Source organism: Anabrus simplex, chromosome 1 (assembly GCF_040414725.1).
Source record: "Anabrus simplex isolate iqAnaSimp1 chromosome 1, ASM4041472v1, whole genome shotgun sequence".
Classification (NCBI taxonomy): Eukaryota; Metazoa; Arthropoda; class Insecta; order Orthoptera; family Tettigoniidae; genus Anabrus; species Anabrus simplex.
The window spans coordinates 1,337,473,671-1,337,499,206 of NC_090265.1; the positions used below are offsets into that span (position 1 = coordinate 1,337,473,671).

At 36.4% G+C, this 25,536-nt stretch overlaps 1 protein-coding gene across 1 annotated transcript in view; it reads right to left on the minus strand.

Annotated features, from left to right (window-relative positions):
* LOC136858968 (angiotensin-converting enzyme) overlaps window positions 1-25,536 on the minus strand; it is a 248,026-nt gene that overhangs the window by 156,800 nt on the left and 65,690 nt on the right. The window contains exon 4 of the mRNA XM_067138664.2: window positions 17,374-17,546. Within this exon, the coding sequence (XP_066994765.2) occupies window positions 17,374-17,546 (173 nt within the window). The remainder of the gene's footprint in view (window positions 1-17,373; window positions 17,547-25,536) is intronic.

A 25,536-nucleotide genomic window follows, 5' to 3' on the forward strand; every position in this document is an offset into this window, starting at 1 on the left:
TATTCCAATCCCAAACTAATTTTCCTCTAAACAAATATTTACCTCAATTTCTCCTCTTGAATTCCAACTTTATCTTTGTATTGTGTCTTTCCTACTTTTAGAAACTACATTCAACCTTATTCGTCTACTAATGTCACTTCACGACTCTTTCCACAGACAGCTTGGAACATACTGTACTTCTTATAAAAGACTTGAGGTTTCTGAGTCTTTTATTTCAAAGTATCTTATTGTCAATTTGGACCCACAATGAAGTTTTAACTTGTAATACATACTTCTTAGTCAAGCAGCTTTTCTTCTTACTCCCAAGATTTCCCAGCCCAAAGTTTGCAACATTTTCGTAACTGCTCTTTTGTTGGATCACACAGGCAAATCACATTGCTTTCTTTGGATCTTTTCCAGATTTTGAATCAAGTAATCCTGGTGAGGTTCACATATAGTAGAACCATACTCTAATTGTAGTCTTACCTGTGACTTATAAGCCCTCTCCTTTACATCATTTCTACAAACACTAAATATTCTCACAACCATATGAAAAGATCTGTAACCTTTATTTACAATCCCATTTATATGATTATTTCCAATGTCTTTTCTTATATTAACACAGTGATCCCCATGAGCTACTTTCATTTTATCAACATAGTAATTGAAACAGAGGAATCTTCCTCTTGTTGAAACCCTTAACCTGATTTTTCACCATCTTTTACCATCATACCATTGTCTGTTGTCCATATCACAACATTGTCAAGGTCTTTTTTTGCAGTCTCAAACAATCCTGTATCTTATTTATTACTCTATAAACTATAACAACATTCACAAAAAGCCTTGTCTCTGATTCCAGTTCTTTGTTCATGTAACTGTCTGACTATATGGTTAGTATGCTGGCCTTTGGTCCAAGGGGTCCCAGGTTCAATACACAAATCCTGTGTATACCGTTTCAAACCTGCAGATTCTTATAATTCCACATTACAATTTTTTTCACAGCTCAAATCTTCCTTTACTTCCTGGGTGAATGCTTCCCAGTTTTTCTTCTTTTCTTTGCTACTACTTTTTTGCAAACTCTTTTCACTTTTATGTGTCTTGCTCTATCTCTTCTGTCTTTTGTTTTTTCCAATCCTTCCAAGTTTTCTTATTTTCCTTCAGTTTATCTTTCACTCTCTATCTTTCCACCAAGTTGTTTCTCTCTCTCTTACCTTTCCTGATGTTCTGTCACATGTTTTCTCTGCACACCTTACAAATGCACTCTTAAAATTATTCCATTCCTGTTCAAAATGACTAACATCTGTCCTTTGTATCAGTTTTATATTCTGTAGTGATTAAATCCTACATGAATTACATATACTAATTAGGAACGTATTTTCCCATAGTTTTGGGCATCTTCAGCCAAAGAATAATCTTAAGGTCAAGTCTTTAAACCAATTAAACATTACAACTTAAAACTAAATACTACTTGTGAGCGGGAATCAATTAAAATTATCATACAATGACTAGAATTTGTCCAAAGCGTAAAATCGAACTTCTCCAACTGAATGGATGAATTATTAGGTTGATAGTTTATACAAATGTGTTCACATTGACTAGAAATTGACCAAAGCATAAATTGGAACTTCTCCAACTGTATGGATGAATCATTAGGTTGATAGATTGAACAATAGTGAGCATCCAAAGGTGGTTATGGTCACCTAAGTCGTAAGTACACAGCTACAAAACCAGAACTGTGGTATAATGTTGATCTTGTTGGGCTTGGATATTCCATTAGAAAGAAGCTTGGTTGGATGGTAATATTATAGAGCTTAAAAACGTGTATGTTGGAACATATTGTCAATATCATTCATTAGTCAGGTGCTCATCTGATAAAATGTTTCTTGGAATTTTGTGCCATTCTTGTCAGATTAATGTTCCCGTTGGTACATTGTTCTACCTTTGGGAGGATTTATGAGTATTGTCTGTAACAGAATAAGAGAAAAGAAGGGAATTTAGAATGATGAATATAGAGCCCACACAATAATAGTAAAGATGAAAGTGTTAAACCCCAAAAGTGTGGATGAACTTACTTGTCCAGTCAGATGTTAGCTGGATCCCTTGTTCCGGTTGTGTCTGAACGACTAACCTTGTTACTCCTAGTGAAGTATTGATGCGGTAACAGAGGGGTGGAGCGTAGAGGGGAAAGGGGAATGAGTTTTAACTTGTGCACCTGTGTTATTGCTAGAGAGTCGTTACTCAAACTGGATTAGGCGGGCCTACCCATAGGCGTGGTAATTGATGCGCATGCGTGCTGTGACTGAAACAGCTGGGACATAATTAAAATAATTAAAAGCACATGGAAATAATAACAACAACACTGTTAATTAGACTTTATTCTGATTTACAGCCTGGATTAACCTTGGAGTTGCCTCATATACTGGATTTTTCTTGTCAATGATGTCGTTAAGATAATTATTTTTATTATAAGTTTGCTCCAAATAAATGTATAAGTTTTCTGTCTCACTCAATAATTTCCCTTTACCTAGGCTTCTAACGATTGTCAAATCTTTCTCTATTGAGGTGAATTTATGTCCCTTTTCACTCATACGCTGGCTCATGACTGAATACTTGTTATGTTTGGAAGCATTGTAATGTTCCAGATACCTTGGTAAAAGGTTCTCCCTGTTTGACCAAGATACATGAACCCACACTGTGTACACTTTAACCTATTAACACCAGATCTTGAGTAAACATTGTTATTATTATTGACCTTATTGTGGTTGAGGAATATGTTCTGGTTATTATTTACAGTCCTGAGGGCTATGTTGATGTTGTGTTTTTTTAAAACATTAGTGATCTGATGAATAGCCGGGCTGTTATACGTAAATATGGCGTTGCTATTTTTCTTTGATTAAGTAATTCAATATCTTCATGAATTCTAAACAATAATTACTTCTCCTTTAATGGAAAATACTATCAGCAGAAAGGCCTAGCTATGGGAGACCCTCTTTCTGGCATTCTAATGGATATTTACATGGATTCGATAGAACATACAAAAATTATTTCACAAATAAATGGTATTTGTTTATGGCTCAGATTTGTTGATGATACTTTCGTGATCATCAATAAAGACATTACTAATAGTGACGATATATTAGTTTCACTGAACAAAATAGACCCTAATATCAAATTTACCAAAGAAGATGAGGTCAAAAATTCCTTAAATTTTTTAGCTTTAATAATTACACGCTTGAATAACTCTTTTGAATTTCAAATTTTTAGGAAACCTACTCATTCGCCCATAACCATTAAATATTCATCCTTGCATCCTAAAACCCAAAAACTAGCTGCCTATCATAGTCTAATATATAGGGCACTAAAAATTCCTCTTTTGCCATAATGTTTGGAAATAGAACTGAATTATATAAGACAGTTAGCTCAGTTCAATGGCTTTAAAATAAATATAATCAATCGGTTAATTAATAAGATCAAAATTAGGCTATCTTCCAACCTAGTCCCAGAGAAATCAAAGAAAAATAGCTATGCCACATTTACGTATAACAGCCTGGCTATTCACAGACATATAGATCTAGACTGGCAATGAGCAGCAGGATTCAGAAGTCAGAAGCGTGCGGCCACAGCCATCTTACGTCACTACACTACCCCGATGCATTAATGTAAAATAGTAGGTGAAACGGGAATATTGGACAGGAGATAATTAAAATAATTATAAGCACATGGAAATAATAACAATAACACTGTTAATTAGACCTATTAGGTCCTTCATTTTACTGTTAAGGAAACACTGGTATACCAATTTATGAATGCTTAAAAATACCCAACCTGTTTTAGACCGATCTACGGTCAAATCTGTTTCCATTCAGCTCTCGTACAGCACGATTTACATGTGTTTTCAGGTTTGTTTGTTTGTCCAACCCTTGTTCTGTTTTTGTACAGGGTCGTATATGAAGTGAGATGAATCTGTCGTGGTGAGTTTTTATGACTGGATGACCTTCCTGACGTCAACCTCAACAGAGGAGTTAATGAGATGAAATGAATGACGTGATATATGATAGTAGGAAGGGAAAGGGTGAAATTCGATGCCTTCTCCTGTCAAATAGCACCCAGGAGTCTGCTCGAGGCTTATCTTCCCATCCGACGGACAAATCACCATCAACAGCGCCATATGCCCTCACTCTATTTGAGCACTATGGAGTGATTTGGAATTTAATCCTGTCTTTTGGCACGCAATCTAATGATTCGAAATTGTATACCATCACCTCCCCCACCTTGCTGGCCAACATTCTGATAGTGAATTATTTTTCGACCAATGGGACTCGAACTGGCTAACCACGGTGTCAGACTGTTAAGACTTAAATGCCACCAGGCGGGCTCTGACACGTATTTTCAGGTATAGTAATGAAATCACAGTAATAAGGCAATAGACGTGCGCGTCCCTTGAGTTTAGATCTAAAGCATGTGAGATTAAACTTGAAAAGAAAACACATTGTTTCATACAACTTAGCTGTGACTTCATTAGGTATGTTCCCTTTCATGACTGAGCTTAAACGATTACATGTGTTCTCTCTGAAATACATCTCAGTAAGTTTGCACACATGAACATCTTTCGTAGGAACATGCAGATTACCTCCATTCTTGAAAGAAATGAATGGATAAGGATTTTCTAACAATAATGTTTAATGTTATTTATTTTACATCTCACTAAATACTTCTGTTTTCAGAGACACTGAGGTGCCAGAATTTTGCCCTGCGGTTCTTTTGTGTGCCAGTAAATATGCCGACACGAGACTGGCGTGTTTGAATACCTTCAAATACTACCGGACTGAGCCAGAATCGAAACTGCCAAGTTGGAGTCAGAAGACCAGCGCCTCAACCATCTGAGCCACTCCGCCCAGCTAAGGATTTTCTTTTTGTACAATAGCTTCCTTGCAAGTATCACACGGTAGATAATAACTGGCTAACATCTTTACCACCAAATCCTGAGATATATTCAATAACATTCTGTGTTAATAAACCTAACACCTATTTTGATTGTTACAAGCTCAGCAATCCTTCCACTCTAATTTTAACAGTAATTTTGATATCCTTACAATGTATCCTTAAAGAATAGAAGAGATCGAGGCCACTATTATTCCATTACTAACACCACCGAAACAAAAACTTAAGTTATAACCCAATGTTGTTCTTGTTGTATTATTATTATTATTATTATTATTATTATTATTATTATTATTATTATTATTATTATTATTATTATTATTATTATTATTATTGTTACGGAGTTATCCGTGGTAGTTAGAGGTGAAAGAAGGTGCTGGGATGAATAGGACTCAATCTACGAAATTAAAGTTTAACAAGGTTATATTTTTCTTTTCAAGATCAAGAAATAACAAATATAACAGGTACACAGTAGCCTAACAACAAATCGAGAATGTTCAATTACAGTGTTACAAGATTTGGGCTCCGAGAGCCAGACACAAAATTCTTGAGCAGTAAGCCCAACTTTACCCAAATACAAGATTCGACAAAGGGGCGGAAAACCCCAATCATGCCCACGAGCACTTGCTCCCAATTACCTAATAAAGCCTCCTCGAGGCACACAAAATCAACTTTTAAGAAAGAGCAAACCCGCTCTCAAAATTCAAGCCTATCAAAGGCCACACCGAACTCCACCTTTAAGCTGTCCTCCAATTACAATAACACAGGGGTAAAAATACCCAACCTACCGAGGCCTATTCAGTGAAGAAACAGGACAATTACATGGCCTCCAAAAATACCAACTTGAGAGGAGGCGAAACTGCACTCCTAATACATTTTGTTTAAAACCTACTTGGCACTAGGCCGTTAATGCAAGGGCTAATCCCATACTAAAGAGGTGACACGATAGGAAAACTTATTACATTTCGAAACGAAGAAAAATGGTTGAGAAAACGTAGTCACCTCAAGAACAATATGAAAGGGAGCTCGAAAGGGTAGGCACTCTCTATCCCAATTTGTAGTTTAAAGAGATAGAATTTATACCAAGAGTCTTTTACATTTTAAAGGAAAGTTACATGATAAAAGTTTCGAACCCGCCCCGAGGGTTAAACTGCTGAGCTAGCAAGAAAGAAGTTATAAGGCGGCCATTACCTGGTGGTTGAACTGCTGCTCGAAGAAAGAGGCGCTTCCCGCCCCCTGCTACATAATTTACACACTGATGGATGTTACTGAAGTGGCGCAGAGACCCGAAAATCAGCAGTTTATATACCCTCGCGGAACATTCGAGACCTTTCAGAAATGAGAACACCCGCCCACAAGCCTTTTATTGGACGACCAAAAGATTACATGTCAGAAGTGAAGAAGAAAACCAGGATTGGTGGAAAATTAATTACAGAAATTACTCATTGGTCGAATTCAAAACTGGCGGAAAGTGAAGGGTTATACAGCCAACCTAAACAATGACTGAAAGAAATTTAACAAAGAACAAACTTATGAACACAAAATTTCTCCAAAAACACAGTTCTTTCACTTCGCACTAGGGTGCATAATTGTAGTCCTTCAGTAGTGCCATCTAGAAGAGAATGTTCACACTTCTTACTACAGGCAAAACAAAAATACATCGAAAACGACACCGTACAGAACACTTCAAAATTTACAAGTAGGGACATCTTCTGAGAAACTAGGGAATTAACACTGTAGTTAAAGTTCAGGCTTCCTCCAGTAGAGGAGTTTCAACTGGCGCAATGTTTGAATTAGCGGAGCGGAGATGTACCGCCCGGTACAATTATTATTATTATTATTAGGTCCTAGCTGCACTCCATCATGAGGGGGCTAACACCGACAAATATACACTAGAAGGAAGTCAATTAGGCATTTTAAATAGTAAATAAAATTCATCAGATCACTAATGTTTTAAAAAACACAACATCAACATAGCCCTCAGGACTGTAAATAATAACCAGAACATATTTCTCAACCACAATAAGGTCAATAATAATAACAATGTTTACTCAAGATCTTGTGTTTATAGGTTAAAGTGTACACAGTGTGGGTTCATGTATCTTGGTCAAACAGGGAGAAGCTTTTACACAAGGTATCTGGAACATTACAATGCTTCCAAACATAACAAGTATTCAGCCATGAGCCAGCATATGAGTGAAATGGGACATAAATTCACTTCAATAGAGAAAGATTTGACGATCGTTAGAACCCTAGGTAAAGGGAAATTATTATTTATTTGGAGCAAACTTATAATAAAAATAATTATCTTAACGACATCATTGACAACAAAAATCCATTAAATGAGGCAACTCCAAGGTTAATCCAGGCTGTAAATCAGAATAAAGTCCCCAGTATGTTTCAGTCACGGCACGCATGCGCTCCAATTACTGCGCCTAATGCTAGGCCCGCCCAATCCAATTCGAGTAACGCCTCTCTATCAATAACACAGGTGCACAAGTTAAAACTCACTCCTCTTTCCCCTCTACACTCCACCCCTCTGTTACCACATCAATACTTCACTAGGAGTAACAAGGTTAGTCATTCAGACACAACCGGAACAAGGGATCCAGCTAACATCTGACTGGACAAGTAAGTTCATCCACACTTTTGGGGTTTAACACTTTCATCTTTACTATTATTATGTGGGCTCTATATTCATCATTCTAAATTCCCTTTCTTTCTCTTGTTCAGTTACGGACAATACTCATAAATCCTCCCAAAGGTAGAACAATGTATCAATGAAAACATTAATCCGACAAGAAAGGCACAAAATTCCAAGAAACATTTTATCAGATGAGCACCTGACTAATGAATGATATTGACAATATGTTCCAACATACACGTTTTTAACCTCTATAATATTACCATCCAACCAAGCTTCTTTCTAATGGGATATCCAAGCCCAACAAGATCAACATTATACCACGGTTCTGGTTTTGTAGCTGTGTACTTACGACTTAGGTGACCATAACCACCTTTGGATGCTCACTATTGTTCAATCTATCAAGCTAATGATTTATCCATACAGTTGGAGAAGTTCCAATTTACGCTTTGGTCAATTTCTAGTCAATGTGAACACATTTGTATAAACTATCAACCTAATAATTCATCCATTCAGTTGGAGAAGTTTGATTTTACGCTTTGGACAATTTCTAGTCATTGTATGATAATTTTAATTGATTCCCACTCACAAGTAGTATTTAGTTTTAAGTTGTAATGTTTAATTGGTTTAAAGACTTGACCTTAAGATTATTATTAGGCTGAAGATGCCCAAAACTAGGGCAAAACATGTTCCTAATTGGTATGTGTAATTCATGTAGGATTTAATCACTACAGAATATAATTGTATTGAATAGGTGGACACATTAAATTTTATTCTTGAAAGAATTTTACTTATTGTTATCTTCAATACAGAACAGATATTAGATTAGTTACTTGTAAGTGGTATGTTCCGAGCTGTCAGTGGAGAGATGGCATGGGAGGACATCAGTAGACGAATAAGTTTGAGTGGTGTCTTTAAAAGTAGGAAAGATCACAATATGAAGATAAAGTTGGAATAACTTACCAAGGGAGATATTCAATAAATTTCCAATTTCTTTCCATTTAAGAAAAGGCTAGGAAAACTACAGACAGGGAATCTGCCACCTGGGCGACTGCCCTAAATGCAGATGATTGATTGATTGATTGATTGATTGATTGATTGATTGATTGATTGATTGATTGATTGATTGATTGATTGATTGATTGATTGATTGATTGATTGATTGATTGATTGATTGATTGATTGATTGATTGATTGATTGATTGATTGATTGATTGATTGATTGATTGATTGATTGATTGATTGATTGATTGATTGATTGATTGATTGATTGATACAGAGGAGGATGAACTATTGCTTCAGGAGGATTTAGATATGATTTTAAAATGGGCACATTAAAATCAATTGAAAATCCACTGCAAAAGAAAGCAAGAAATTATGTTTCGGTGAAGAAAAAAAAGGACAAGAAAGAGGGATTAGAAACTTGGAGGGGGAGTGTTGTTGAAGTTGATAGTTGTAAGTACTTCAGTGTTACCATTAGAAAATACTTAAACTGGTCAGAGCAAGTGGAAAATGTAGTTAACAAATCCTAGAGATCGTTATATTTTATTATCCGGGATCTCAAGAAAGCTAATTCTGATGCCAGAAGTAATGCTTATAAATGTTTGGTAAGACCAATTCTTGAATATGGAACTGCGTGCTGGGATCCATTCAGGGTACGTTTAAAAAATTCCCTAGAAAAAATTCAAAAAAGAGCGATGCATTTCGTAAACTGGAGTAGGAGAAATACCATTAATTGGGAAAGTCTTGAATCTAGAAGAACTAGAGCTTGCCTGTGTGGTCTTCTATAAGAGCTACATGAGAAGGGCTGCCCAGAGTAGTATTAGGAATAGGTTGGAACCTTCCTTGTACTTATCGAGAAATGATTAAAAACATAAAATTAGGGCCAAAAACCAGCATATGGATGCGGGCAAGTTTTCCTTCATAAACAGGACCATTAGGGATTGGAATAAATTACCTGCAGCAGTCTTCAATAGATCCCTTTCAGTATCAAGACATTTAAGATTATTAGTGCTCGTGTAAAGTAAAAGTTATACATGATGGACAATGTTGTTGTTGTTGTTGTTGTTGTTGTTGTTGTTGTTGTTGTTGTTGTTGTTGTTATGTTTTAACTTTATTTATTATCACTTGTAATGCTAAGCTAGTAGTAAGCTCAATCTATAGTACTGTAAGCTGTAGTGTTAAGCACTAGAAGTTGTGTGTGAAATAATATAAGATGATGCAACTAGCAGTATTACGGTACTTGTCGTATTTTCTTTCCATGGAATTGTTTGTTGTACTCTTATTGTTGTAGTGGTGTTGTTAGATGATGATGCTTGTTGTTTAAAGGGGCCTAACATCGAGGTAATCAGGGGTATTGTTAGGTAGTTAGGTTTTAACTGTACTTTATTATCACTTGTAATGTTAAGCTAGTAGTAAGCTATAGTATTGTAAGCCATAATGTTAAGCACTGGAAACATAAGTTGTGTGTGAATTTGTATATAATGACGCTGGATTTAGAAAGTTTAACGAGTAGTATTTCTTGTAATATTTTCTTTCCATGGAATTGCTTGTTGTACTTTTGTTGTTGCAGTTTTGTTGTTGGGTAATTTTTTAAACTTTACTTTATTATCACACTATTGTAAGTGATCAATGCCACCGGGATATTTTCCAATTGCATTGTATTTGTTATTAATAATAATGATAATAATCAATCAACATTTTTGTTCTTCTATCTCCCCATCCATATCTGGTAACCTATCTATTTTTCCTTCCTGAACCATGTGTTCCTATTATACACTGGTTTCTCTGACAAGAGTTCATTAACACATCCCCTTCAGCATTCTTCTTGCCATATCCATATAGCCGCAGAATCTCTTCTCTTCCGACTTGTGCATCCAAATATCCCATTATAATTACTTCCTTGTCTTCACTGTATTTCTCCATTTCTTCAAAGAATTGTTCTTTCTTTATTTCCAGTTTGTGGAGCATATACTTGGAAAAGATCTTGTGTTCTTGTCTCAAACTGTATCCTTGCTATGATAATTCTGTCATTGATCTTCACCTCCTCCACATATTTGTAATGAACTTTACTGCTCTGTTTACTGCATCCTGTCCTCCACTGTACCCTTACTCTCTTCTTCCTCTCCATTTTGTTTCACCAAGACCAAGGATGGTTATGTCTTTCACTTTCATAAACTCTTATCAGTTCTTCGGTCTTGTCTGTCAGGATTACGATGTTGATTGTTCTGATTTGGATATAGTGTGATACTGGTTGCCCACTTCTCACAGCACCCCCAGCACCTGAAGAACTGCATGTTGCCTGCAGGGGACACCCTAGCATTTTCCAGGGCCACACCATGTTTGCACTCATTTTAAGCTTTTATTATGATGGGTTTGCCATTCCCAAAGGCATTTTAGAGCTGCTTCCAACAGGTGATGAGGCCGCTCCTAACGTGGAGTACAGACGCCTTCTGCAGCCACCCCTAACTTGGGAACAGACACTGCAGGATGTGTTACAGCATCATTTCCTACACTGAGAAGACCATCCATCACCCCACCTCATCCACCTGAAGCCATTGGTCCTCTTAGGGGGTCGAGTTATTTCTTGCTGCCCGACACTAGGCACAGAGAATTACTGGCTGTATGATGCACTCTATTACCGGAGCAGATTAGAATGAAGCTAATGAAGGCAGATTAGACACTAACATCATCCTTGATAGCCTGATAACTTAAAATTAAGTATTTCCAGGACCATACTGATATGAACCAATTTTCTTCCCCGCACTACGGAATATGTTCCCTAATCTTTACACTAATTTTTGTAGAGCTGATATAGAAAAATACTGTATTAACATAAAAAAAGAAACACATAATAGGATGAACACAATAACAGGTCAGTGTGAAAGGAGGGAAATGAAAATCTATTTGAAGATGGCAGTGAATGAAGATATGGAGGTTGTCCTTGTCCTCTTGTATTCTCCTATTGTCCTTGCAAGCTCATTCTATTGCTCCCTCGTCCAATCTGTCACTGTGTTTATCCTGTCGTCTGTTCCTTTTCATATTTATATCTTTCATACTTGATTTTCACTTGCTCCTTCCTTTCCATTACTTAATAAGTTTGGCCATTGAAAAACATTTTGCAAGTTATTAACATGAAAACAGTTTCTATAATATTATCAATGATTAATATTAAATGTCCTTTTGATAAACCCAGGTTTTCTTTAGTTGTCTGATGATGTAATCTATATACCGGTATTTAAAACACTAACATGTAAGTTGATTTTTGTCACAGCAAACTTGAGAGAACGGCTGAACTGATTGACATCATAAAGCATTCTCACGATAGCTCTTGACCTGTAGATTAGCAGCGTGTCTTTAAAAGAATAAGCATTTCTTGATGTATATTTTTAAATTATTAATGAAAAGTTTAGCATTCTGATTGGCTGAAATGCTCGCCAGTATTCAAGGCCATCTAGACTGTGGGAGTGCTGAGGGAAGATGTGTGTTGCGATGTGAGAGGGGAGAAGGAAGGCGGTATGCATGCATGTGCAATCGGATGTCTCGCTGGTCAGCTGTTCCAATCTGTGTTGTGTTGCAGACAGTTACTTCGCTGAGAAGAAGCTATTCAGCACAATGTTACTGATTCTTTGTAGCTCTCCCTATATTCGCTAGCTTGAAATGATGTCAGAGAAATGTAAAAGTTCTTTTCTCAAGGCTGTCAACTTCTTGGAAAGTGAGTCAATCCTTCCTGTCAAAATTCACTTTCATGGAAATCTGAAGGATTGTATCTTTACGACGAGCAAACTGCTGATGTGCCCATTTTCAATTCTGATTTGGTCGACATTGTGCTCAAAGCAAACCAGGAGCAACTTTCAATTATATTAATGAAATCCTTGATGTCCTTGATGTGCCCTAACAAAATAACACAAATGTCAAGAATGCATTTTTCATCGATGGTCCCATGTGCACGGGAAAAGCATACCTTATACAGGGCAATTCAAAATGATGGACCTGATTTCATAAATTTATTCTGTGAAATCTAATAAACATATCATAATGTGAGACATGAGCTACGAACGGTAATCTCTCAAAGTTTTTTTTAGTCATATCACAAGTTGTTCTATGTGAGCACCTCGCATAACATGACATACATCAAGCCGATAGTCTACCTCCTGCCAAACCTTGTGTAGTGTGTCGTGGCCAATCTCAAGTGATCAGCTTTAACAGCTTCATTTCAAGTAATACTAATCCCGTATCGACTATAATCAATCAATTAATATTCAAGATAAACTTAAATATTATAATTCAGCGGTCCGCCTATTCAATACAATATATAATTTATTAATATCTAGGACATGTTTCGTCCCCTAAGGGACATCATCAGCTAATAATAAATTAATATTAATATATCAGAAATAAATATTAAAATTGGAAAGACACATTAAAATTTTTGACAATTTAAAATAAGATCTTCAAATTTTGTTAAAATTGTAAGTCATAAGACAGGTAAAACAGTCAAATTGTCCATATTTCTCTTGTTGATGTTGTTGGAAAATACCAGTTTTGTTTATAAAATCTTAAAATATCATTTGTTGTAAAAAGCACATTTGATTTGTATTCCTTGGTAAAAGAATAAGCATTCCTTAGATGGTATACTAAAATTTAAATGCTTCAGAATTTAAAGTCAGATCGGGGCCGTGATGGTAAAGTTGTGTGTGGTAATGGATATAATTTTATCTGAAATAAAATGAAAAAATAAAAAATAATATAAGTGTAAGTAACATGAAATGGAAGATGAAATAAATATAACGTAATGTAATAAAATCGTATTACTTACTCCTTATTATTGGCCCCGATGTGCGGAGAAGGACTCACTTCTACCGAGGTAAGTGTGCATCTGCTTTAAAACAAGTACTGGTAGTTGCTACGCTGAGCGGGGAGTGTGTAGGGGAAGTAGGAGAGTGTGTCCTAAGTTGAACAACCTGAGTGTCACCGAGCGTGTGACGTGTTAGAGTCTGGCGTTTCTTCCTAACTTTCGCTTTTAATAGTTCTTCATATAAAATGTTATACTTCTCAGGAAGCTCATTGATATTATTTGTTGGATTGTTTCTCTGGTCCAGATAAATGTAGATTTCTTCATATATGTTCAATAAAGGGCCTTTCTTTATGGTTTTCAGTATTTTGAGGTCATTATCTATGTTCGTAAACATGTGATTGGAGTCGGTCATGTGTTCGCTCATGGCCGAGTATCTGTTGTATTTCTTGGCTCTGGTGTGTTCCTGACATCTTATAATGAAGTTCCTACCTGTTTGTCCTATGTAACTTTTTAAACAACTAGCACATTTCAGGTTATAAACACCCAAATTTTGGAATTTATTATTATTATTATTATTATTATTATTATTATTATTATTATTATTATTATTATTATTATTATTATTATTATTATTATTATTATTATTATTATTATTAACGATATGAGTGTTATAAAACAATTTTGAGTTTGTGTTGTTAGTCCTAAAAGCGATTCTTAAATTACGTTTTTTGAATGGATTCGTAATACTATATATTTTACTGCTATTATATGTAAATACGGCAAATTTCGTATTCTCTTTTTCTTTTTGTTCTTGTATTAATGTTGTCTTAGGCTTACTTTTTACTTTATTTATAATCCTGTTTACAAACTCTTTATTATAGCCATTCTTGTATGCTAAATGGTATATAGTAATTTCTTTTTTTAAATCCTGGGTTGAAAGCGGAATATTAAAAGCTCTGTAAATCATGCTAAAGAAGCCAGCTCTTTTATGAGCTCCTGGGTGTAAAGAATCATTTTTGATCATGTTGACACTCTGCATTGGTTTTCTGAAGATGTTAAAGAAAGGTTTTGACTATTTTGAGTAATTTTCAAGTCTAAATAAAGTGTAATTTACTTCAGAGTCAAGTGTGAATTTGATATATGGTTCAAGGGAGTTAAGTTGGTTTAAAAAAGTCTGGCCATTAGTAATTCTTTCATCTAGTATTACAAAGGTGTCATCTACAAATCTAGACCAATGATACAAACCATCAAGTTTGTTGATAATTTTAGTTTTTTCCATGTGATAAATATAAATTTCGGCTAGGATGCCTGATGCTGGGGCACCCATTGGAAGACCTTTTTGTTGGTAGATTTTGTTGTTGAACATAAAATAGTTATTGTTTAAGACAAAATCTAGGACTATTAAAAATTCACTTATTTCTTGTTGGCTCAAGTGGCTAAATTGGATCAAATTCTCTTTAATAATGTTGATGGTTTCTTTTACTGGAATACTAGGATACATATTTTTAATATCATATGAGTGTATTGTGTGACTGGAATTTAATTCTAAATTTTTGGTAGCGTTACAGAATTCGATAGAGTTCTTCAAAGATTTATTGTTGTGAAATTTGAAATGTGTTTGAAGAAATTTATGTACACATTGTGAAATTTTATATGTTGGGCTAGTCCTGTAATTAATAATAGGTCTGATGGGTGCCCCAGGTTTATGTATTTTTGGCATCGCTCTAGCAGTAGGAAGTCTCGGGTTCATATTAAGCAGTTTCTTAGATTCTTGTTCATTCATCAGAAATATGTTGTTTTTCAAAATTTGTTTTAACTTTTTTTGGAGTCCCTTAGTGGGATCTTTCTTAACTATTGTAATATTGCTTTCTGTGAAGAATAGTTCAGTTTTTTCAACATATTGAGTTTTGTCCATAATGACTGTAACATTACCTTTATCGGCTTTTGTAATTATAAGATTATTATCTTGAATATTTCGTTTAAGTTCTTTTAACTGTCTATTATTAGTGTGTTTAGGTTCAATTTTGCTATCAGGATTGACTAAAATATCCTTTAGTTTCTTTTTGATTTCATATCGTGTTTCTTCTTGTTGATCTAAGGGTAATTTTTGTATTAAGTGTTCTATTTCTGCAGAGAAATATGGACAATTTGACTGTTTTACCTGTCTTATGACACAATTTTAACAAAATTTGAAGATCTTATTTTAAATTGTCAAAAATTTTAATGTCTCTTTCCAATTTTAATATTTTATTTCTGATATATTAATATTAATTTATTATTAGCTGATGATGTCCCTTAGGGGACGAAACATGTCCTAGATATTAATAAATTATATATTGTATTGAATAGGCGGACCGCTTAATTATAATATTTATCTTGAATATTCATTGATTGTGGCCAATCTCTGTGATGGCTGCTTCCATTTTGTTTTAAGTAGCACCAATCTCCAGTTAGCTTGGTATTTTATATCATGATCAATAAATCTCAAGGGGAAACACTGGAATGTGCAGGCTTCAATTTACCTCTGGCAGTTTTCAGCCATGCATGGCCATGCAGTGTTTTATTTGATGCGGTTAAATCATCTCAAGGGATTATAGCTCTCTGCCTATTTTGAATGTACAGTGCACTGATTGACTGTTGGGAATCAAAATGGTGGCTATTCCTGTCCATGCTACTAATATAACACGAAACCATAAATTGAAGCACTTTTGTATTAAGCATCAGTATATACAGGGCAATTCAAAATGATGGACCCAATTTCATAAATCTATTCTATGAAATCTAATGAACATATACTGTGAGATTTGCGCAAAGAAAGGCACACTCTCAAAGTTTAGTTGAGTTTAGAATTCATCCCATGTGGTTTCATTTTCAGCCATTACGAGTGCACAGGAAGCGAGTAAAGAAAATGGCTGCGGCTGGAGAGTCATTCTGTGTGCTTTATTACCATGTAAACAAGTCTGTGATTAGTGTTCAACGGCATTTCCATACCAGATATGGAAGAGACACATCTACTGGAAAAGCTATTTGTGCGTGGTATGCAAAATTCAGAGACATGGGCTACATCTGTAAGCGAAGGTCGACTGGCCGTCCTTTGACCAGGGAAGAGACAGTGGAAAGTGTTCGTGCCAGTTTCGTGCAGAGTCCGCAGAAGTCCACCTACCAGGCATCGAAGCAACTTGGAACTTCCACAGGCAACTGTTTGGCGCATTCTGCGGAAACGTTTACAAATGGATTCCAACTTCATCTTTATCTTTCCTACTTTTAAAACCTCCACTCAAGCTCATTCATCTACTAATGTCATTCCACGCCATCTCTCTGCTGACAACATAAAACAAACCACATAGTGGAGCATCTTGTCTCGTTACTCCCATGTCTTCCCACCCCAAAGTTTGTAACATTTTTGTAACACTACTCCTTTGTAAGAAATCACCCAGAACAAATTGTGCTGATTTCCTTAGAATCTTTTCCAGTTCTCATATCAAGTAGCACTGGTGTTGGTCCCATATACTACAACCAACTAATTTGGGTCTTACCAGAGACTTATATGCCCTCTCCCTTATCCTTACTACAACCCCTAAATACCGTCATAACCATGTGAAGAGATCTGTAACCTTTCTTAACAACCTCATTAATATGGGTGCCCCAATGAAACAAATTCCTTATATTAAGACCTAGGTACTTACAGTGAGTGATCCCCATGACGTACTATCACCCCATCAACACCGTAACTAAAACTGAAAGGACTTTTCCTCTTGGTGAAACTTACAACTTGACTTTTTATCCCATTTACCATCATACCATTGTCCGGTGTCTATCTCACAACATTGTTTAGGTCCTTTGATGTCATATCCTAGGCATATTTTAGCCTCAGAGCAGTTTTTCAGGTTGTCATTTGATGAATGGTTGCCTGTCCATGGTAACTCTGTCGGTCACTGCTTTAGCCATTCAATCACGTCTAATATGTATGGAGGGAACATGCTGTGGCAATGCATAATTAACAAAATCGCACCTGAAGTCTTTACCATCATACATGTCCCAAGCAGAAGCATGACACACCATCTCCCGTCCATCCTGAGGCTTCTCTATGATAGAGTTCTCCCAAAACTCCAACGGCATCGCACTCAAGTTGAGAGAAGTGAAGAAACTCTCAGCTTCCCGAAACATCCTCATTGGATTGTATCCCTGAACAGACAGAACAATTCAGTGTTCAAAAACAGAAAATGAATATAGTACTGAAATTTGTAATTATCATAGTTTCTATACAAAATAAATACAAAATTAATTTCCATCATAAAAACTGTAGCAGATTATATTTTGACAGGAAGCATAATAGACCATGGTAATAACTAACAACAAGGGACTAAGAACAAAGGAAGAAATAAAGACTGCACAAGGGACTAATTCCAAAAGATGAAATAAAGAATTTCCAAAGGAAAGCAGTATAATTTTTCTGGGTGATTTCCAACAAAAGAGTATTGTTACAAAAACACTGCAAACTTTGGGCTGGAAAAACTTGGGAGGAAGGAAACAACCTGCTCGAGTAAGCGGTATGTTCTGAGCTGACACAGTGGAGGGATGGTGTAGAATGACATTACTAGGCAAACAAGCTTGAATGTATAATTTTGGGGATATTAGGCCATGTAATACTTATCATATGCTGACGCATTTTGAACCTGAAACCAGGATCATCTTCAGAGCAATAACAAAGAATTTGGTGGCAACTGTCACTCCATAGTAACTAGACTCAAGATACAGACCCTGTTAGAAATTCAGTTTATTCCAGGGCCTCCAGAGTCAAGGAAAAAGATGTTGAAGAATTTTTTTTTTTTTTTTGCTAGGGGCTTTACGTCGCACCGACACAGATAGGTCTTATGGCGACGATGGGATAGGAAAGGCCTAGGAGTTGGAAGGAAGCGGCCGTGGCCTTAATTAAGGTACAGCCCCAGCATTTGCCTGGTGTGAAAATGGGAAACCACGGAAAACCATCTTCAGGGCTGCCGATAGTGGGATTCGAACCTACTATCTCCCGGATGCAAGCTCACAGCCGCGCGCCTCTACGCGCACGGCCAACTCGCCCGGTGTGTTGAAGAATTAACTATGGAGAGTAGCCATGATCTACTTAGTATATAGCTGTCCCTTTGTTAAAATTATTTGGGTGTTTAGCATCTCACGAATAACCTGAGGTATAAAACATTTCTTTTTACAAATGACAGAAGTTGCATCAAAAATGATTTGTTGGTCATTATGTATGGCATGTTCTGCCACAGCAGATTTCTCTGGCTGGTGAAGATGTAAGTGCCTACAATGTTCCTTAATTCTCATTACTACCTTCTTACATGTTTGGCCAACATAAAACAATCCACAAGAGCAAGGAATTATATACACTGACCAGCAAAATTAATGGATCACTTGAATTTTCAAAGGAAAAAGCATGTTAAACTGTGAATTAATATGTTTATTATTTACATTGATTATTTTCATGAAATTTTTATCTATGTGTATGTTATCTTTCTGTTATTGCTACCCAGATAACAAATAAGTCAACCAGATGGAAGGCTAGAGCATGGAAAATTGAAGACAGCACTCTTCAAAATCTTGCATATAGAAATTAGCCAATGGCGATCCCATGGCAACACCAACCATTTGTTCACATATTGTACCATGAAAACTGAAATACGTGGTGGTGAGGACAAGGTGGAACAGATTAATAATGTCACCAGGAAAGATTTTATCCAAGAGAGACAAGGTGTCCATGATTGTAACCCTAGTAAACAGAGACACATCAAAACTGACTAGAATATCACCAGGAGAGACATGCAGATTGGATTGTGTTTACCTACAACTAGTGCTGTAGGTGGCAGGTGGCTGAAACTCTGCACAGTTGCCAACCGCACGTATTAGAATTACCACACACTACTAATTTCTCTATAACAGACGAAACTCCAGGAATCCCTCGTAGAATGAAGGCTAGGATGTGTGAATATAGGAGAATTTTTGAACAAGATAGGAAATAAAGAGGTGAAACAATTAGTGGCTGAAATGGACATTAACAACTTTATTGAGAGTTGGATTGCACTAGGATATGAAGTCCACGTAGATGGCTCTGAAATATATAGCAAGACAAGAGATACGAGAGCTTGGATGGGCAGATATCCTGGTAGAATACTTACCTTAATAAGGAACAATATAAATGAGAAAATTGAACTCGTAGAAGCAGACATAGAAGACTTTCTTCAATTAAAAATAAAGATAAATCAGATGGGAGAAATAAGCTTACGTCTTACTTTTGTCTACAGCTCTCCTGAAGGCTCACCATTTGTGAACAAAGATTTCTTACATGAGTTGGCAACAGAATTAAATGGATTAAGGAATATGTATGACCGGGTGAGTTGGCCGTATGGTTAAGGGTGCGCGGCTGTGAGCTTGCATCCGGGAGATAGTGGGTTCTAATCCCAATGCTGGCAGTCCTGAAGATGGTTTTCCATGGTTTTCCATTTTCACACCAGACAAATGCTGGGGCTGTAGCTTAATTAAGGCCATGGCCACTTCCTTCACACTCCTAGGCCTTTCCTATCCCATCGTCACCATAAGACCTATCTGTGTCGGTGCGACGTAAAGCCACTAGCAAAAATAAAATGTGTATGAAGCTGCAGGTATTGTGCTGATTGGGGACTTCAATGCGAGGATTGCAGATCGAAAACCAGTGTATTGTAAAGAGGTAGGGGAAAGAGTATTTAAAAGAGAACAAATCAAGACAAAGGGTATAGTAGGTAAGGTGATACAGTTCTAGAACTATGTGGTACAGAAGAATTGTATATTTTGAATGGGTGGTGGCCAGGAGATGAAATAGGTAACTTGACATGTACAGTATAACAGAAATGGGTGGAAGTGTTATAGACCTAGTACTGTATTATGTTCAAGGGAGGTATTACAACTTGTCATCACAATAGCAGTTACAAGCTGGGCAGAATCTCACCACTTACCACTAATTATTAATCTGATTAAGTATGGAAAAGCATAGTGTGACTTGTTATCAAGAAAATATTAAAAAGAGACTGTGTTATATGTATGTTGGGTATTCAGCCCAAAGGCTGGTTTGATCCTCCACAGCTATACCAACAGCTGTCATAGATGGCCTAGGCATCACTGAAGAGGCGTACTAAGGAAATGAGGAGTGAGGTAGTTTCCCGTTTCTTTCCTCACTGAGCCAGAAGTTGCTCACATATCAGTTTGCCAAGCCCACTGAAATGCATCCACCAGCCAACTCTATGAGTAATATTTTCATACCATTCATAACAGGAACTGGCTGCATAAGGAATGGTATTACTAGCATCACTCATAGCCCTGTCACTTTCATATTGTCAAAGCCAAGGATGAGACCGAGACAGGTCAATGAAAGTAACAAATTTATTCTAGCCCATACCAGAAGACATAGTGCACTATAAACACTACATCTCGCCAGCAAAGGCATAAAAAGAGACTAGCGCCCAAATATAGATGGAAGGAAGATCTCAGCAAAGACTATGAGGATTATTTTGAAGGGACAAGTTCCAAAGTTATGAAGATAGGGATAGGACTTACACTTAAAATATAGATGCAAGGAAGATCTCAGCAAAGACTATGAGGATTATTTTGAAGGGACAAGTTCCAAAGTTATGAAGATAGGGATAGGACTTACACTTAAAATAACCAAATAGATGTGACAATACAGCTTTTACAAAACAGTGTATTGATAGCAGGGCAGAAGATGAGGGTGCTGGCGACAGGGCTGCTAAGAAATATTGGGTGGTACAATGAAGAATGCAGAAAGAAAAGGGCAGAAATAACAAAAGTATTATAATCATACAGGAAGGTAGGGGATCTTGAAACAAGAATTGTATTCTGTAGCAATAGGAAAGAGTATAGAGAACTACTTGTAAACACAAAGTACCCAAGGTAGAAGGAGCAAGCTGAAAATCTAATGATGATGATGATGATGATGATGATGATTGTTGTTTAAAGGAGCCTAACATCTAAGTCATTGGTCTCTAATGGTACAAAATGAGACGAAATGCAATGGCAATTTAAAAGTCCAAAATTCATCCAGTGACTAGAATTTAAAACGTTATTAAATAACGTAAATCATAAATTTTATGATGAAGAATGAAAGGATAAATAAGAATTTAAAATAATCAGCAAAGCCAACTCACAATACTGAAAATTAAAAATAATTCCAAAATCGATCCACTGGCTAGAATTCAAAAAGATGATGAAGAACAATGATTATGAACTTAAAACAATCAGTGGATTGGACCTGCAATGCCTTACCTTCCCAGAAGCTATGCTGAAAAATTAGTTATTACTGACCAATGGACTGCTTACAAAGCACAATTCTGAATCAATGATTCTTGTTGTCCAAAGGGGCCAAAAATCCAGGTCAAAGGCCCCTCATAATGGTATTTATTGCTAGTAAAGTAGAACCATGGTATTTCTCAAGTTGCGGTACTAATCAAGAGTAGCCTAGACTCACGGTGTTCCACACGTTATGGTACTACTCACAAGTATTGTACGTCGCACAGGTAACGCAGACCTATGGCGTTTCTCACATAAGTCAAAGATTTATTTTATGACAAGGTCATACAAAAGTTTTTCTTTGTTCAAAGAGAAAAGACATGAACTAATTTGCAAGTGAAGTTATATTATTCATATTTTAACTACCATAAATATAGTATGTGAAGGACAGCCTCCTTGACTCAGGTGCGGCCCCTCACTGCTGGATTCTGTGGTTCAATTCCTGCTCACTCCATGCTAGATTTGTGCTGGACAAAGCAGAGGCGAGACAGTTTCTCCTCTGGGTACTCTGGTTTTCCCTGTCATCTTTAATTTCAGCAACTCTCCAATATCATTTCAGTTCATCTGTCAATCATTAATCATTGCCCCAGAGGAGTGCGATAAGCTTCGGTAGCCGGTACAATTCCTATCCTCGCCGCTAGATGGGGCTTCATTTATTCCATTCCTGACCTGGTTAAATGATTGGAAAGCAGGCTGTAGGTTTTTCAAATGTAGTATGTAAATATATATAACTGCTGTAATGTATGACACCATTTTTAATAATATTATCATTAAGCTTTTCCTCTTTTTTATTAAATTTATTTTAAAATTTTATAGATAATCTAAATGAACAACAATATAATAATGAGCTCATTGGCTCCCACAACAACAATGACTTAAAGTAAAAAAATCAGGTACAAAATTAGAGAGAATTATCCATGTGATAATTTACAAGAGATAGATCTAAATAGATACACTTTTACAAGAACATTTTTGCTCCACTCATTTACATTCCAGGAGACTGAGCTCTAAGAGGCACATACTTCTTACAAAATTATGCCTTACAAATTTCAAAATACTGTGTTAACAGTCACTTCTGCTCAAAAGTCTGTTACACACTCGTCTATAAACAATTACCAATTAAACGGGGGCAATGAGTGCCCATTGGACTTAAAAAATAAAAGGTTTAACATGTACGGCCATGGGCAAGAGGTTACGAGGTGAAACACTTGCACTTCTCTTAGAAAAACACTTAAGAACTTAACTGTACTTATGGCCCGAAGTTGCAGAGGCTAAGCCTATACTACAGAAGGGTGACTAAATGCAAAATATTAAGTGCCAAAGCAGGGTGAAGTATTCAGAGGTTTAGAAAATTTAAGTCACCCCACACCAAGTTGAGTGGGAATCAACAGAGGGCGAACACTCTTTGTTCCCTTAATTTACATGTTTCCCAGCAGGGATTTGAACAGAGTCCTCAGATTGAATATGCACCAATGGGAAGTTTATCCACAAGAATGACGGAATATTTTTATTCCGATAAACAATGATTGAAATCAACAATATGTATCCTACTTACACGCTTCAACCTTAGAACATAGCCATGCTTCTTTCTAAAGGAATATTCAAACTGTTTCAAACCCTAACATGAACGACTTTAACCAAGGTTCCGGTATTATTAAAATTTCTTACGGCTCAGGCGACCATATCTGCTGATGAAACTCCAACTCACGCAGTGATAAATTCTAGTCAATACATTTTGAGAAACCCCTATTCACGCTTGACCAATCCAATCCACAATTGGAATTCTAGTCATTATAAAATAAGTTAATACAAAGTTCATTGTTCATAATACGAACAGAATTCAGAATAAGGTCAATGAAATTTGGATAAGAAATGTAATTAAAGCATCGTACAAAAGAAAGCCCTCTTAATTTTACAATTATATAAATTTCATTTATTTTTGGCCCAAATGTTGTCTTCATTTGAACGGATTTCATTTCCAACTACATGTGGACTATAAATTGAATATTAACTATTTTATCCAAGATTCCAGTGTTGTAAAAATTCTTATGACTCAGGCGACTATAACAGCTGAAGAAACCCCAACTCACGCAGTGATAAATTCTAGTCAATACTATTGAGAAGCCCCAATTCAAGTTGTGATCAATCCAATCTGCAATTGGAGGTCTGGTCATTGTAAAAAATGTTATTCATTGTTCATAAATTCTGGCAAGGTTAATGCACTTGTTGTACATACTGTACATATTGTAAACTGTGTAAATAGCATAAGGCAATTGTATTTAGTATTAAGTTAGTTTACTGTAAGTTCCAATGTTTATATTCTTGACCTTAGGATTAATATAGGCTGAAGATGCCCATAACTAGGGCGAAACATGTCCCTAACTGGTGTGTTTCATTCATGTAGAATTTAACCACTAAAAATATATATTTGTATTGAAAAGGTGGACACAATAATTTTAATCTTGAAAGAGTTTACTTATTGTATCTTCAATACGGAACAAAATGAGATTAGTTACTTGTACTTGTATCCTCAGACTTTCCGAAATCTTACATTTAAACTATGACTTTCGAACATTACATTAATAAAAGGAGCTTGAAACCTTCCCTGCAAGTTATCTGCCTGGATCTATCACATGTTAAGGGATGTTTGCCATTACATGGAGTTTTTGGGCCTTCCAAATGCCAGCCTGGAGCCCCTGCCTCCTAATTACGCTGCACACACACTAGACCTGAGCGATGAAGACTCTAAAGCACCCGGCTTTTATAGCATCTCAGAGGGGAAAGTTCCAGAACTCTTTATAGATAGGCTGGATGCCTGTACACACCCTCAATTTTAACTGGCTAGAGCAAATATTCCAAAAATTCCTGATTGTTTAATGACTTAAGGAAGAGGAAGCATATGAATGTATGAAGACAATGAACCAAATTACCCCAGGGAGTCACGGATGACCACCAACTGTGGGAGAGAACACGCGCCCATCATAATCATCGCAATAACATCCAACTAGTATTGTTATCTAACATCTTACTACATATGAAGGAAGACAACAAACAGATCCCTCCACCCCTACCAGCCCCAGTCATAGATGACCACCAACCAGCAGGAAACAACATCCACTCATTGCAAATATTACAATCACGTATCACTAGCATTGTTAGTTTTAGAAAATACCAAACATATTCCTACTAACAAACTGTCATAACACATTATTAAACTACATATAATTTACTGCTACATTTCATATTCACTGAACATTATTTAGACATACCTTTGGAATTTAGACAACCTCAGCCTTCTGAGGTATTTCCTGGATTTTAACTCTAAGTTATCTAGTCCAGGCATGGGCGCCCATGCCTGGGGGCAAGGTGGGGATGCGGCCCCCCTCTAGCTCTCAGGGAAACAAAAAAATCTACTATATTCAGGTGTTTTTCTTTCAAGAATTTTTTTTTTTTAATCGGTATTACGTAGAAGTGGTAGGGGATATCGTGTGTGGTATTCTATCATGGAATACAAGTCGCCATTCATCTTCCAAAATATTAAAAATACTACATACACCCAGGTTTAGTCCCCCCTACAAACTGTCCTCTGGGTGCCCTTGAGTCCAGGATACCTACCTCTTCCTTAATTACATGTAATTTTCTCTGTTTTCACCTTCTTTACATTTCTTTTACTCCTCCTGCCGAAGGTGTTTCAGAAGTTCAGCTGACCACCAAGGCAGGTAGACCGAGGCAGCACTTGAAATGGACGGATGAAATGAATAAATTCATAATGCGCTCCTACTTTAGAACTATGAACTTTGAGAAAGAACTTACAACGTACAGGAAAGATATACAAATGTTG